The 12,819-nt window shown below is 41.4% G+C and overlaps 2 protein-coding genes across 2 annotated transcripts; one reads left to right on the forward strand and one right to left on the reverse strand.

The window, feature by feature from the left end:
* Positions 1–2,284: 2,284 nt before the first annotated feature.
* On the forward strand, positions 2,285–6,127 carry cbx8b (chromobox homolog 8b). Its single transcript, XM_085277977.1, has 5 exons — positions 2,285–2,532; positions 2,663–2,706; positions 2,917–2,982; positions 3,098–3,164; positions 4,572–6,127. The coding sequence occupies exons 1-5, from the start codon at positions 2,464–2,466 to the stop codon at positions 5,409–5,411; spliced, it is 1,086 nt and encodes a 361-aa protein (XP_085134103.1). The 5' UTR covers positions 2,285–2,463; the 3' UTR covers positions 5,412–6,127.
* Positions 6,128–7,768: 1,641 nt separating this feature from the next.
* Positions 7,769–12,079, reverse strand: lg6h17orf67 (linkage group 6 C17orf67 homolog). The gene is made up of 4 exons (XM_085277985.1): positions 11,295–12,079; positions 10,074–10,174; positions 8,704–8,823; positions 7,769–7,978 (listed from the first exon to the last, which is right to left on the reverse strand). The coding sequence occupies exons 1-3, from the start codon at positions 11,347–11,349 to the stop codon at positions 8,707–8,709; spliced, it is 273 nt and encodes a 90-aa protein (XP_085134111.1). The 5' UTR covers positions 11,350–12,079; the 3' UTR covers positions 7,769–7,978; positions 8,704–8,706.
* Positions 12,080–12,819: the final 740 nt, after the last annotated feature.

Consider the following 12,819-nt stretch of genomic DNA (forward strand, 5'->3'; position numbering starts at 1 on the left):
TGTGAACTCCCGTTAGAATCCGAAACCCCAGCAAGGAGTGCACGGGAGTGGATTTGGGCCATCTCTCTCATCCCTCTCTAAAAACGCTTCTTCCCTCTAAATCAATGTACCTCAGAGTGATTGAATGAATCCGGCACAGCCAGAAAAGGTTAAAGGGAAGACTGGATATCCAGCACTTGAGGAAATGACATCGGTGCTGCATTTTTACACTGTCAGCTCTGCGGGGTGTTTCTTTCTTTGGTGCAGGGAGACCATTTTCTTCAGATCCGTATTTTATCCCTTGCTGGCTGCTGATTGGCTGGCTGCTAATTGGCCGGTCCCGCGGTGTGCTGCTGAGCAGGGGTCCTGGGGCAGACTCGTTTTGGAAGGGGCTAGAGGTCAGTTTCATCCTCTTCTTCAAGCTCACCACAGCCAGAGTTTGAATGGATAGATGTAATGTTACGTTTCTGAAACATTGTCAAGCTTCTCTGTCTTCGAAAATCATATCTCTCTTGTGGTTACCCTAGCGTTACATAAATGACTCCTAAAAGAATATTTGGGAGTGGTGCTCAAGGACGAAATAAATAAAATAAATAAAATGTGTATGTGAAAGAATTTACATCAGTTTTGTGCTTGAACATATTTAACAGTAAATGATCGCAGGTAAGTTTAACCTGACCTGCTGCTAAGACGTAATAGATTTAGATGATGAGTCATGAGTCTGAGGCATTTTTGAAAATTTTTAATTTATTTAAAAATATTCCAACCCAAGAGGAATTAAATGCATAATTAATAACCAGATTGTATGGCCATCTTTTTTTTTTAGTTACTTACTCATTCGCTTCCCTTTATCGCCGCTGTCCTTGTGTTGGAATTCATTTCATCTCATTTTTAACTGACGAAGAAAGATCAGCCAGTCTCAGCAAAGATGTTCAAATGATTCAGCCAAGACTAACCGCTCTTTATATATATATATATATATATATATATATATATATATATATATATATATATATATATATATATATAACGTAGTTATTCTTACTATTTCAACCTAATAAAATCGAATCTAAAAAATGAGCAAGTAAAAAATTATAAATATAAAAACAGTCTAATGAAAAAAAATAATAATAATGATAATAATAATAATAATAATGTTTTTAAATACATTTTTCTTTTATAGTTTCTTTATCATTACACTGATACCAAAGTAAATGCATAAATAATCGAATTTATTTAATTTGTTGTTTGTTTTTTTGCGGGTAACATAAATGTGGCACTGTATGGGAAAACAGGGATCGGATTTATGAGCGGAAGGGCGCCTCACTGTGAGAAAGGAAAAGTGAAAACTGCGGTTTAACTTTGACCTTTTTGTTTGATGTGCGTTAAAAACAAGGGGCCTCGCAGGAGCTTATCCATAATTTCCGATTATCTGGGCTGAGAAATCTCATTATCGGGAAAAATTAAACAAAAATTCAAAGATGGCTGTGTTTCATAATTTAAAGAAACAAATCACAACCCCCCGTTTCACTGAAGAGACCAATCAGATGCCTTTAAACCTCACACAGCGAGAAGCTTTCCCAGATCTCTTCCTGGAAAATTCGTCTTATTACTGCTTATCTTTGGGCCGTGACAGCTGTTTTCCTAACGTCTGATGAATCAGTGTCACTGAAAGGTTCAGTTTAATCGCTGAGATCCAATGGACTGACCTCTTACCAAAACACAAATTTATTTTATAACATTACAGGCATGTATTTGATTTAAATGTATCACCCACTTTGCATTTATTTCAAACAACAGAGCGCCGGCGTGTGATATGCGGTAAATCAGACGGCTGAATATAATTACAATATTTTCTCTTTAAGGTGAACGCGCAGAGAATAATTAGATAAAATCACGTGAACGGACCGGGCAGATATGTAGCACTTGGCCTGACGCAGGGAGGACGTGGAGGCGATCGTTTGGTGTTTATGGAACAACAAAAAATAACCTCCGCTTCATCAGCTGATGAATAGGCTGCTGTAGAGACCAAACGCAAATGGGGGAAACTACCTACGCGCTGGCGCGCAATTCAGGCGCCCTCGTTATTTCCTACTCTCTCTCTATTTGCCTGACAAGGCTGGCGTGTCCGCATAACGAGACCGCGTGCATTTTTGCGCACATAACTTGCGCGAAATGATTCACTCGCCGCGCGGGGAAAAAAGCCACCATTTCCCCCTCCCCGAAGAATTCGCAGAGGCGCAAGCTCCTCCTCTCCACTTAGCAACCAGAGCACGTAGCAACGGTTCGACCAATGGGTGCTCGCCTAAAGGTTCCACCGACTGCGGTTCCTTAGCAACGCTGTGAAAAAACTGCGCTGACGTCCATTCTGTTCGGGAGTATTATGGTCTGTCGGGAATTCAGAGTGGCTGGGACTGGAGAAAAATATCTGCTCTGCTAGCGTTAGCGTCCACCCAGCTAACGGGAGGTAGCACTGGGGTAAACATGGAGCTTTCTGCCGTCGGGGAGAGGGTGTTCGCTGCCGAGTCTATCATCAAACGCAGAATCAGGAAGGTAGGCGGGAGATGTAACGTGCTCTTTTCTCCCAGAATGCTGAATAAGACCACCACCGCCGCACTCTCATACTACTGTTAACCCTTGCGAGCTAACCAAGTCCTGTCTGTTTGTTTCTGATGGCATGCAGGGTCGCATTGAATACCTCGTGAAATGGAAGGGGTGGTCTCCCAAGTAAGTCCCGCTACACTGAGCCTCATTATGTTTTCACCCCGCGGCTGCCCTGCCCGCACTGTCTCGGCTGTGGCTGTCGTTAGCACAGCACATCACAGCTAGCGAGACAGCGGGATTAAAACTGAGCACGGTGGAGATTTTTAGCTCGCAGGCTAGCGCCGTGTGTCAGTCTCCGCTCCCTCTGTCTAACTCTGCGTTTTTAATTCGCAGATACAGCACTTGGGAACCGGAGGAAAATATTCTGGACTCCCGCCTGTTCGCCGCTTTTGAACAGAGGTAAGATGTCTGTGTGGCCTTTCTGGGCAGAGCCAGTGAGTGTTCGGTAACTGTACGCTGTCCTCGGTGCACTTTGCTCCCGTGACACTCAAAATGGGTGTCTGGTTTTTCACAGGGAGCGTGAAAGGGAGCTCTACGGGCCCAAAAAGAGAGGACCAAAACCCAAGACGTTTCTGCTTAAGGTAAAGCTGGCAGCTTGCTTTATTTTTTTATTGCGTGTCTCTAATAAAGCCCCAACAAACCCTTCCTGCGCTCTCTTCACTTCTGTAGATTGTGGCTTCTTAATTTTTTTCTTTGAGTGCATTAGTGAATGAGCAGGTTAAATATGCTAATTATGCATAATTAGGACAGCCTACCCATGAATGGGAGTGTATTCAGTTTGTTTATTGCCTAATGGGGATGTATTGACATGCTAAAACGGGCTTTGACTACCTAAAGACAGGGGTGTCAAACAAGCGGCCCCATAGGGCCAGAAGCACATCGCAAAAGGTGTCCCATCAGGGGGGCTTTTTTCAACTGGGGAAATTGAACTGTTAATTTTGTGGTGATACCAGGCATTAGAATATATATGATAAAATAATTTCTAGGTCCTGACAAATGGGTTGACCCAGAGAGTTTGGCATGTATCTGGTTATTTCTGCTTCTCTAAATGAAGAGAAAAATCAGATATTATGCAGCTGTTTTAATGGACTATAGCTTACATAAGGACTCTTTGTGTCCTGTTAAATAAAATGTGTTTAACAAAGAGCCAGGCTGTTTTTCCATCTTCTTCTTTTTTTTACACGCTCTGGGTCTGTTGTCTCTTTATTAAAGCCACTTTTAAAGCAAAAATGGAAAAGCTCCAGGTGGCATGTAATAAATTAGAATTCAGGAATGTTTAAGTTCTCCAATTTTGTAGATCAGTAATAAAAAAAAATCTCACTTGAATTTTAATGTACAAATTTATTTGCCTCTAAAATATAGTTGTAAGAACTATAAAACTACTCTACTTTAAAGGACATGAGGTGTTTTTCTTTTCTTGAACACATGCCGTTTATGCATTTGTTGTCCCTGTTGTGTAACTTATAAATAGATTAAAAAATATAAAACAAATAGTTTATATACTGAAATGGATATGTGTCTGAAATAAATTATTTAATTAAAATTTTATGATTACATGTTACTTTCCAATGAGCCGAGGAAAACATCACGGCCTGATGCTTCATCTGTTCAGAGCGGTGAACCGTGAAAATTGCTTAATGAGCGGCAGTTTGTCTTGAACAAAATGCCAGAGTCTCCACTGACAGGGCTCGTTTAAAGGGGATTGGTAGAAGTTGAGTAATAAACATGGTGCCCTGAAACTAGTTATTGCTGTGAATTATTGATGTAAGATTAATATCCACTCTTTCGATAGTTAGTTTATTAGCAGTCCAATATGACAGGTGTAGGTAGAAGCAATCAATAGGCTGTTTAAATTACATTTTACAAATTAATAGAAAAAGCAGACGATAAAAGAATGAATGAATCCCTTTTAACTGATTCAGTTTGATGTTCGCTATGAAAAATGGTGTCATTTTCTTAAAATACTAATTTCAAAAATTTTCTGATAGGCTCAGGCAAAGGTGAAGTCCAAGTCCTATGACTTCAGGAGCGAAGCAGTCCGAGGAATGCGCGTCACCTACCCGACCCCAGAACCGATTGCCACCCCCAGGGCCAGAGAGGGCCTGAGAGCTGTCGTGCCCACCATCTTCCCACCGAGTACCGTCAACCGTGGAGAAAGCGTACGCGTCCGACCGCCTGAACTGAGCCCTCGTGAGCACCAGCAGTCTTTGCTTCATACTAGTTCAGAAGACCTCATCCACATACCTAAAAAGAGAGGTCCCAAGCCTAAGCCGCGGTTTAATGAGGTCTTCTCTGAGCACCATAAAAGGAGAGGGGAGGAGCAGGAGAGCCACGGCCCTCACAAACTGGCTAAGCTCCAGGGGGGCGAAGACATGAGGCTGGTCAAACTGGCCCACAGACATCCAGAGAACCACGGCCACAGCCATAAACATCATTACCACCACCATCACCACCACCATCACCACACACAGCGCTCTGGGGAGAGCTCCTACAAACAGCTGTACTCAGACCGCGGCCTGCATCCTCACAGAACAGACATGGACACTCACAGAATAAAGGACGTCTCCGCCTACCTGGTACCTGCACACTTCAAGCACCACTCCAAAATGAGTCTGAGTCGTCCCGCCGAGCTCCCCCAAATGGAAAAGCCTTATTTTCTGGACAGGCCGTCCCCAACGCGGCTCGACGACGATTTGGACGAAGTGACGTGGAGGCCGTCTCTCGGCAACGTGGAGAAGGTCCTGGTGACAGACGTGACCACCAACTTCCTGACGGTCACCATCAAGGAGAGCAGCACTTCTAAAGGCTTCTTCAAGGACAAAAGATGACTGACTGATGCTCTGTTTTCTGACTTTCAGCAGATCTGAAGTTTATAGGACATGGTGGGATTATCAAGCAACGCAGATTTTGTATGTAATGTAAAAAGGCAAATAACATAATGTGCATATGTGTATATAATATAAAGCTGGACATCTATTTAATGTATTGACCAAATCAAATGAAGTCCCTTTCACATTGTGCAATGGTTAACATGAGTTGCATGTTTCCTTTGCAGCGAGTGGCTACTTTCTGTACAGACCTTGTGACTTTTACTATTTTGCATTTAAAACTAACAAGAATGTATTTTTTCCACGTTTCTTCCCACCTGAGCTGTGCAGCGAGGATATTTAATTCAGGTTGTGGTCTGAATAATTCTCTTTATTTGAACTGATTTGACTGAAAGGTTTCGCTTGATTTCAAATCCTGGAATAATATTTAAAAATTAACTCAAGCACTTTGAATTTAAAAGTATTAGAAAAAATCTTTATGTTGTCTTCAAAGACCGAGTTTGCCTCGGAGATTTCTAAAACCTAAAGTAAATTAACAAATTCAACACACTCTCTGAAGTTTTCCCAAAGTTAATATAACATTTTCCATTAACATAGTTCCTATATTTTACATTTTCATAGAAAAACGATCATACAGCTTTGTTGTAACTGACAAAAAAGAGGTTGTTGTCAAACTGCTTTTTAGACGCTTTTCAATAAATCATTTGAATTTCTCATTTCTTTGTGTTGTTTTTAAACCATCGTCAGCCCTCCGGGTTCCGCTTAGATCCATCAATTAGACCCGACAAACGACTTAACCGCCGGGCTTACTTTTATATTCCCCACATATAATAATATCTCTCGATTTCAACGCGTTGTTTAATATTTATTTATTTATTGAAATTTCTGCAAAGTTGCGCCAAAAGTTAAAGGCCTCGGGCTCATCACCCAGCCCGGCTCGCACAGTCCTGCGGGAGGCCTACATGATTCTCCCTCCAGAGTTGCAACAGCACAAATTTCTCCCCCCTCTGGTCAATAAAAGTCCGTGAATCTGCTTTCATTGTTTAATTTTTGTATGCGTCGTGACTCTACATGGCTGCATGACCGCTTAGTTTTATTATTAAAAAAAGAAAAAGAAAACGATTGAAATGACCAAATGCAGCCAGTCATTCCAATAATTATTCCATTTTTATTCAAGGTATATTTAAAAGCAAACACATTTTTAATGTTTTTGATTGATTTCATGATATTTTCTGTGTATGCGATTGCGCCAGGACAGGCCTCAGACAACAGCCTCAGAGTGCGGTGAAAAATGAGAAACGGGTAAATTGTTCCGCATGCAGGTGCACACATTTCACAGCAATATAAAGCGGGGCTCTGCTTTATTCATCCGCGACACAGGCCTACTCACATGTGGACCGATCGCGGGTTCTACGGCGTTCATACTGTACAGATTGGAGCGCTTCAATCACCGCACGTGTGTGGCGTAAAATCAGGAGCGACGCGGTCAGACAGGAAAACAGGTGAGGTCATTAACAATCAATTTTATCGGTTTTTAGAATAAAATAATAATAAAACATACATATGTCGCCTATAAAAATATGACAAAAACAAACCCTCTTTAGCTTCATTCGTAATTTCTGTACGTAAACAGACTGGGGGACGAATACAGCAGGCCTGTATATGTCCTCCACATGATGCGGGTGGTGCAGTGGCTGATGTGGGTTCAAACTTTCTGAACGACTGTCTGTGGAGTTTGTGTTCTCTCAAAGCCCGAGGACATGCGCGTTAGGTTAACTGGTCATTCTGAGGTGTCACAGTGGTGACCTGTTCACGGCGTGCGCCTCCCTTCGCCCTGCGTCAGGTGAACGATGGTGCACCTTCAACGTTTGCTTGTGTTCAATTTTCTGTCAGCTACAAGTGTGGACTGCCGTCTTGCGCGCGCACGTTTTGTCCCACATTTAGTTTTATGCATCCGGTCAGCCAGTTTATCCAAGTTTGAAATCCGGTAATTATCACACAAATATACTTTATCAGAACAGCAAAATCCTTCGTGTTTGTTTCATTTCCCCAAAAACGAAATAAAATGTTTCTTAGAGCTTTTGTAAAGCAAAGCGTGAGGACGGGGGGAAAGGTGTGTGAAGGGGGCGTTTAGACGCACGAACACGGCTAAGGAAAAAACATTCTGGCCTGCCTCCGCTTCAAGGTGTTAAGCAGAGAAAAAAACGCCATCTAATATGCAAATAACTTGAGGCGCTAAAACTTTTATGTCACTGAAACCAGAATCCAGTCGACTGTCTTCAGAAAAAAGGAAATGATTAAGATCTGCATGCAGGTCTGCAGTCTCGCTCTTATTCAAACAAATAAATACAACTTTATTGGAGCTTATGATTTATTTTATTTTATTCTATTCATTAACAAATTTCAGTCTGTGCAGCTACAGAAATAAAGGCGTAAAGGAGCAAATTACAAAGAATTCACTCTAGAAATAATACAACACATGCATATTTTGGTCATTAGATTGAAAGATAATGAGAAAAGAGACTCCAGCTTCAGTCCACGGTCAGTCAGTCACAGCAGGCCTTTTACTGCAGAGAGAGAAAACAAATTCAGATTAAAAACAAGTTTGTCAGTGTAGTTAAAAAAAAAAAAAATTCTATATCCCCTTAAATCCATATGTACTGTGAAGTGAGGCACAAATCAGTCTTAATATTCATATTAACATCTAATATTCAGGTATAGTTTTAGATTCAAGCAGGCCACCAAACTTGGTTTACTATCTTTATGACCAAACCACATGGACATCACTTCACCCTTAACTGAAACTTTATCACAGGGAACTCAGATCCTCTTTCATGTCAAAGTGACACTTTGGCGTTATCACAATTTAACTCAGAACTGGCGAATAAGCCTGATTTTGTCATTCTTAACCACTGATAGTGAGCCAGTTTGACTTTTGAAAAGAGTTAAGCAAGAAAACTAATAGTGTTCAAAGAAAAGAGCCCTGGCTGTGAGATATTTTCTCACAGCTTTCTGAGGTTTCCTGTTGTGCCAAACAGTCTTGATAAAATCGCAAAAAACAGGAAGAGCACTAACACAACAGCAGAGACAAACTTCCAATACAGAAACAAGTCATTCAGTTCAAAAGAGACAAGGGCTTTAGCCATCAGGGAATAAAAGGTGTCTAAAAAGGTGACTGAGATGAAAACTGAGGGGTCTGTTGCTGTGTAGATGCACTGTGCTGTAGTCACTCATGAATAGTTTGCAGTTGGGGTTAGAAGTGAAAGTTGAGACTTCGGGCAACTTTTGCCACCTTTTAAACCGGGTGTCCATAGTTTCTGTCGCAGCGTGGGTAGCAGTGAGGGTTCAGCCAGTGCTCCAAGTTGGTCTCCCGGGCCCTCAGATCCAGAGCCTGCATGTGGAGCAGATGCTCCTGCAGGGAGAAGATTGACATCATTGAATAAGACGAACCAAAAGACAGATGAGTGCACACTGAAAGAAACAACGAAAGAAAAATGCTGGAGCTCATTTTGCAAACTGAAACACAGCACAACATAAAATGACAGAGATGAGTAAACCGAGGGCGATATCACGTGTCCTGTACAGAGCTGGGGGATGTAATAAAAGCAGTGCACGTGCTTTCAGAGAGATTACTTTAAGAAGCTCAGGTACTGACAGGAACCGACAAGCTCAGAGTCTCAGCTGTAACCTGTAAATTAGATTAGGTGACTCGGACCTTTGTGTCCGTGCTCTCTTTGTCCCACAGAGAAAGGGTCAAAGGTTTTTGTTGTTTTTCTTTTACAGGTACCATATGTATTAAATAATATGTAATGACACAGTTTATTATAAATATACACATAGAATATATTCTGAAAAATGATCCTAGGTAAAATTCCCTTTAATTATACAATAGATGGAATTATATTGTATTTATTTGTTATATTTTATTTAATTTTCATTTGTTTGTTTTTTTACCTTATTTTAATTTTTTTTAACATATATATTTTTCTTGTCCCACTTGACCTTTTTTGACCTTATTTTAATTTTGCATGTGATTTAACGCAGGAAGAGTCACTAAATTACACTAAACAAACAAAGACTAATAAAATGAGGTGAACTCAAAAGTATTTGCAATGTACAAAAATTCTAAAAATTCATTCATAAAAACACTCACAAAGCTTTAACGCTTACCATCTCTAAGCAGACTATAAACAATAATAATAATAAATGTTTTATAAAATATTGTAACACGCTTTAAATGTTCTCTGAAGGTCTATGAATGTTTTAAAAATACTGCCTTTGCAAAGCTCCTCACCTGAGTCAGTGCTGACTGGTCTAGAAACAAAGTGATAAGACAGATTTGCTTATGCTTTTATATCTTCAACTTAAAACTGTTTAACCCGCATAAATGTGATTAAACACTATAACTAAAAGCTTTAAAACACACACAGAATGAATTCATTATATGGACGAGTGACATGAGCAGGTCTCAAATTTACCAGAAAAACCAAAATTTAAATTGCTTGCAGCACTTACACTGTGTTGCAATGTTCGGCTTTTATCCTGCTGACAAACAGGACAGCACAAACTGTGGCAACAGAGCTGAAGAGGTTCAATACTCTTGGTTAAATCTGTGCTTTTTCCAATATACTAACTGTGCTCTTTGCTCTGAGTGGACCTTACCCTCATTGGCTCATCGGGGTAGCCAGCCTTCATTGGCCGGTCCTGCCTCTTGGTACGGAGCAGCTGCTTAGCTACGCTCTCCTTGATTATGGGGTTTGCATCTAAAGGGAAAAAAATGTAAAGATAAGAGTTTGGAAGTAAACGTTTACTTACGTTGACTTCTTTCGGTGCTGTAGAAGAAGGTTTAGCAGGTTAGGATAAGACTGTTTTGCTCTTGCCTTGTAGATGTGAGTCAGTGTTTGTGTTTTGGCAGCTTTCTCTGTTTTTGCTTATTCTTAGACTCAGGAACTAAAACTGCCTGCTTTGAATTTAACCTCTGCCTGAGATATTTTGTTTGTGACATCTGTTTTCTTGGCAGCTAAGTTGTGGTTAATAAGAATAGCATTCCTCTCACTGAAAGCTGTACTCAGGCCCATAAATAAAACTCTCACACTATTTGCTGCTCGTGAGCTGTGGCTGGCCCGATCTATTTAGCTAGTGTCTATGTGAGGCTGTTTATTCCCCAGTGGCAGGCGCACGCACGCACACACACACACACACACACACACACACACACACACACACACACACACACACACACACACACACACACACACCAGTGAGGGCTCTCTGTCTCCCTCTCTCTCTAAGCCCGGGCCTGCATTAGGAAGCAGGGTATTTGGTGGAAGGTAACAAAGTGCCCATTCAGCCCCCTCGCTCCCCAGGGAGTCGAGCCCATGCAGCATGTTACCCCAGCAGGCTTTCTGTTCCTCTCCTGCCACAGGGAGCTGCTGTGAAACTCTGTCAACACAGGCCTGAGCTGCTGGTGCTGCCTGGAGCCTCAGAGCAACGTGGCAAAAATACTCACGGTGTACGTCCACCTGTGGATTGCCACAAAAATAAACCATCCTGATGACATGAAAGTCTTCTGGCTTAAATCAGGCCAAAAGTCAATTGTTATAAAATACAACAGTGTTTCAAAAAGATTGGGCTAAAAATACAAATAAAGATCTTCTGCACATCTATGTAAATATTTCTACCACAACAAAAGGAAGGTGCAGCAAACTACCCTTAAAATAACCTATTCTTACCACAATGGTATGCATTACTCTTCAACGTCTAAGGATATAACTACACCAGCTCCCTCACAATTGCAAAAAACAAGACGCAGAGCACCTGAAAAGGTGTTCTGATGTGACAGGTCACTGTCCTCCATGCGTCAATTCCCTGAGAATTTCCTACCTGTGTAAATGGTCAGCAGGACCACGCAAAGCAAAAACACCACCAGCTTCTTCATCTTTTTCTTTTTCGCCCTTTTCCTGCCTGAGCCCTCTCAACTCTGAGGTCCTGACCAGAGTCCAGAGGGGGTGAAAAGAGGAGATCCTCCTCCTCCTCTGCTTCCTCCTTGACTCTGGCCACAACACACTGCCTCAGACTACCAAGGTTTCAAATAAACTGTAAATATTAGTGACACATTAGCACATGTAAAGATATATAGTTTACCAATTAATGCTTTAAAGGTGAACAGTTCCTGTGAATAACTAACTAATTTACAGCTCCTTATTTTTATTATTGTACCCTAACAGTGTCGTTTTGCATGATTGAGTGTTAAAAATTATCCATATTATCGTATGCTGAGCTTTTTGTAGACCCCATCAGTTCCTCCTCTTTCTGAAACAAGCTGCTTTAGATCCTCCCCCTTTAAGACAAATTTGTTATGATCAGTTGATCCATGTAAACAGAAGATTTGCACGCCAGCTGGGCGGAGCTTCTGTATCCTCTCAGTGACATCATATAGAGCAAAAAGTAGAAAAAGCAGTCTGAAACCACCAAATACCTGTAGAGATGAGGCACGTCAGCTGTATGGGACAAACAAGATCCAGGCTATAAACAAAAGCAAAACAATCCTACCAGTGGCTGCTCTGAAAGACAGCACAGCGGCACTAATCACAGCAGCACAGGAACAAGCTCTGAGCACAAGATCCATAGAGGCTGGGGTCTAGCTCACAGATACAGACAGACAAACTGGTGATGGCTAACCAACCGGACATAGTAGTAGTGGACAAGCAGAGGAAAACGACCATAGCAGAAGTACCAAGGACAGAGAGAGAGCTGGAGAAGATGTGGAGGGTGAAGGCAACAGTGGTCCCAGTGGTAATCGGAGTGCTCAGTGCAGTGACCCCCAAGCTGGGCTAGTGGCTTCAGCAGATCCCAGGAACAACATCCGAGCTCTCTGTCCAGAAGAACGTAGTCTTAGGAACAGCAAAGATGTAAAAACAAGGAAAAGCAGAATAAGTCTATTTCAATGTATTAAACGTAGGTGTTAGGTTAGGTTGCAGGTAAAAGTCTGTCCACTAGATGGTGCTGCAAGCATAGTCATATGCATAGTTATAGTCTTGTTTTTAGATGCTCTTATATTTTTATGTCATACCAGCTGTGCACCCCATTCATAATGTAATATTTACATGTATCCGTCTGTTAACTACGTTTTATTTTCCCCTTTCTTTCTGCCTTTTTTCTTACAAACAAAAAAAATGTTTGTAAGACAACATTATTAAATAAACGCGTTTGTTTTTTAAAGAATATTCCACACAAAGTACACTGAAACGTCACTTTGCTTGACCTGTGAATAGAGTCTGTACTGTGTGGCGCAGCAGGCGAGTCAGAGGAAATAACCACGATGACCGGACATGTGAAAGACGGCATCATGGGAAGTGGAGGATCCGCTGTTTCTACCGTCTAACCCATTTGGAGACCAGTCGGCATG

This window comes from Mchenga conophoros, linkage group LG6 (assembly GCF_057382185.1).
Source record: "Mchenga conophoros isolate Kocher_MC1m ecotype Shallow Benthic linkage group LG6, M_conophoros_male_GT1.1, whole genome shotgun sequence".
Taxonomy (NCBI): Eukaryota; Metazoa; Chordata; class Actinopteri; order Cichliformes; family Cichlidae; genus Mchenga; species Mchenga conophoros.

Excerpts from the sequence above, each read along its gene's own strand:
- cbx8b (XM_085277977.1), top strand. The coding sequence starts at position 2,464 with ATGGAGCTTTCTGCCGTCGGGGAGAGGGTGTTCGCTGCCGAGTCTATC. Across the intron at positions 2,707-2,916 it reads TGGAAGGGGTGGTCTCCCAA|ATACAGCACTTGGGAACCGG; the intron begins GTAAGTCCCGCT and ends TTTAATTCGCAG. Across the intron at positions 3,165-4,571 it reads CCAAGACGTTTCTGCTTAAG|GCTCAGGCAAAGGTGAAGTC; the intron begins GTAAAGCTGGCA and ends ATTTTCTGATAG.
- lg6h17orf67 (XM_085277985.1), bottom strand. The coding sequence starts at position 11,349 with ATGAAGAAGCTGGTGGTGTTTTTGCTTTGCGTGGTCCTGCTGACCATT. Across the intron at positions 10,175-11,294 it reads CCTGCTGACCATTTACACAG|ATGCAAACCCCATAATCAAG; the intron begins GTAGGAAATTCT and ends TTTTCCCTTTAG. Across the intron at positions 8,824-10,073 it reads ACCCCGATGAGCCAATGAGG|GAGCATCTGCTCCACATGCA; the intron begins GTAAGGTCCACT and ends TTCTCCCTGCAG.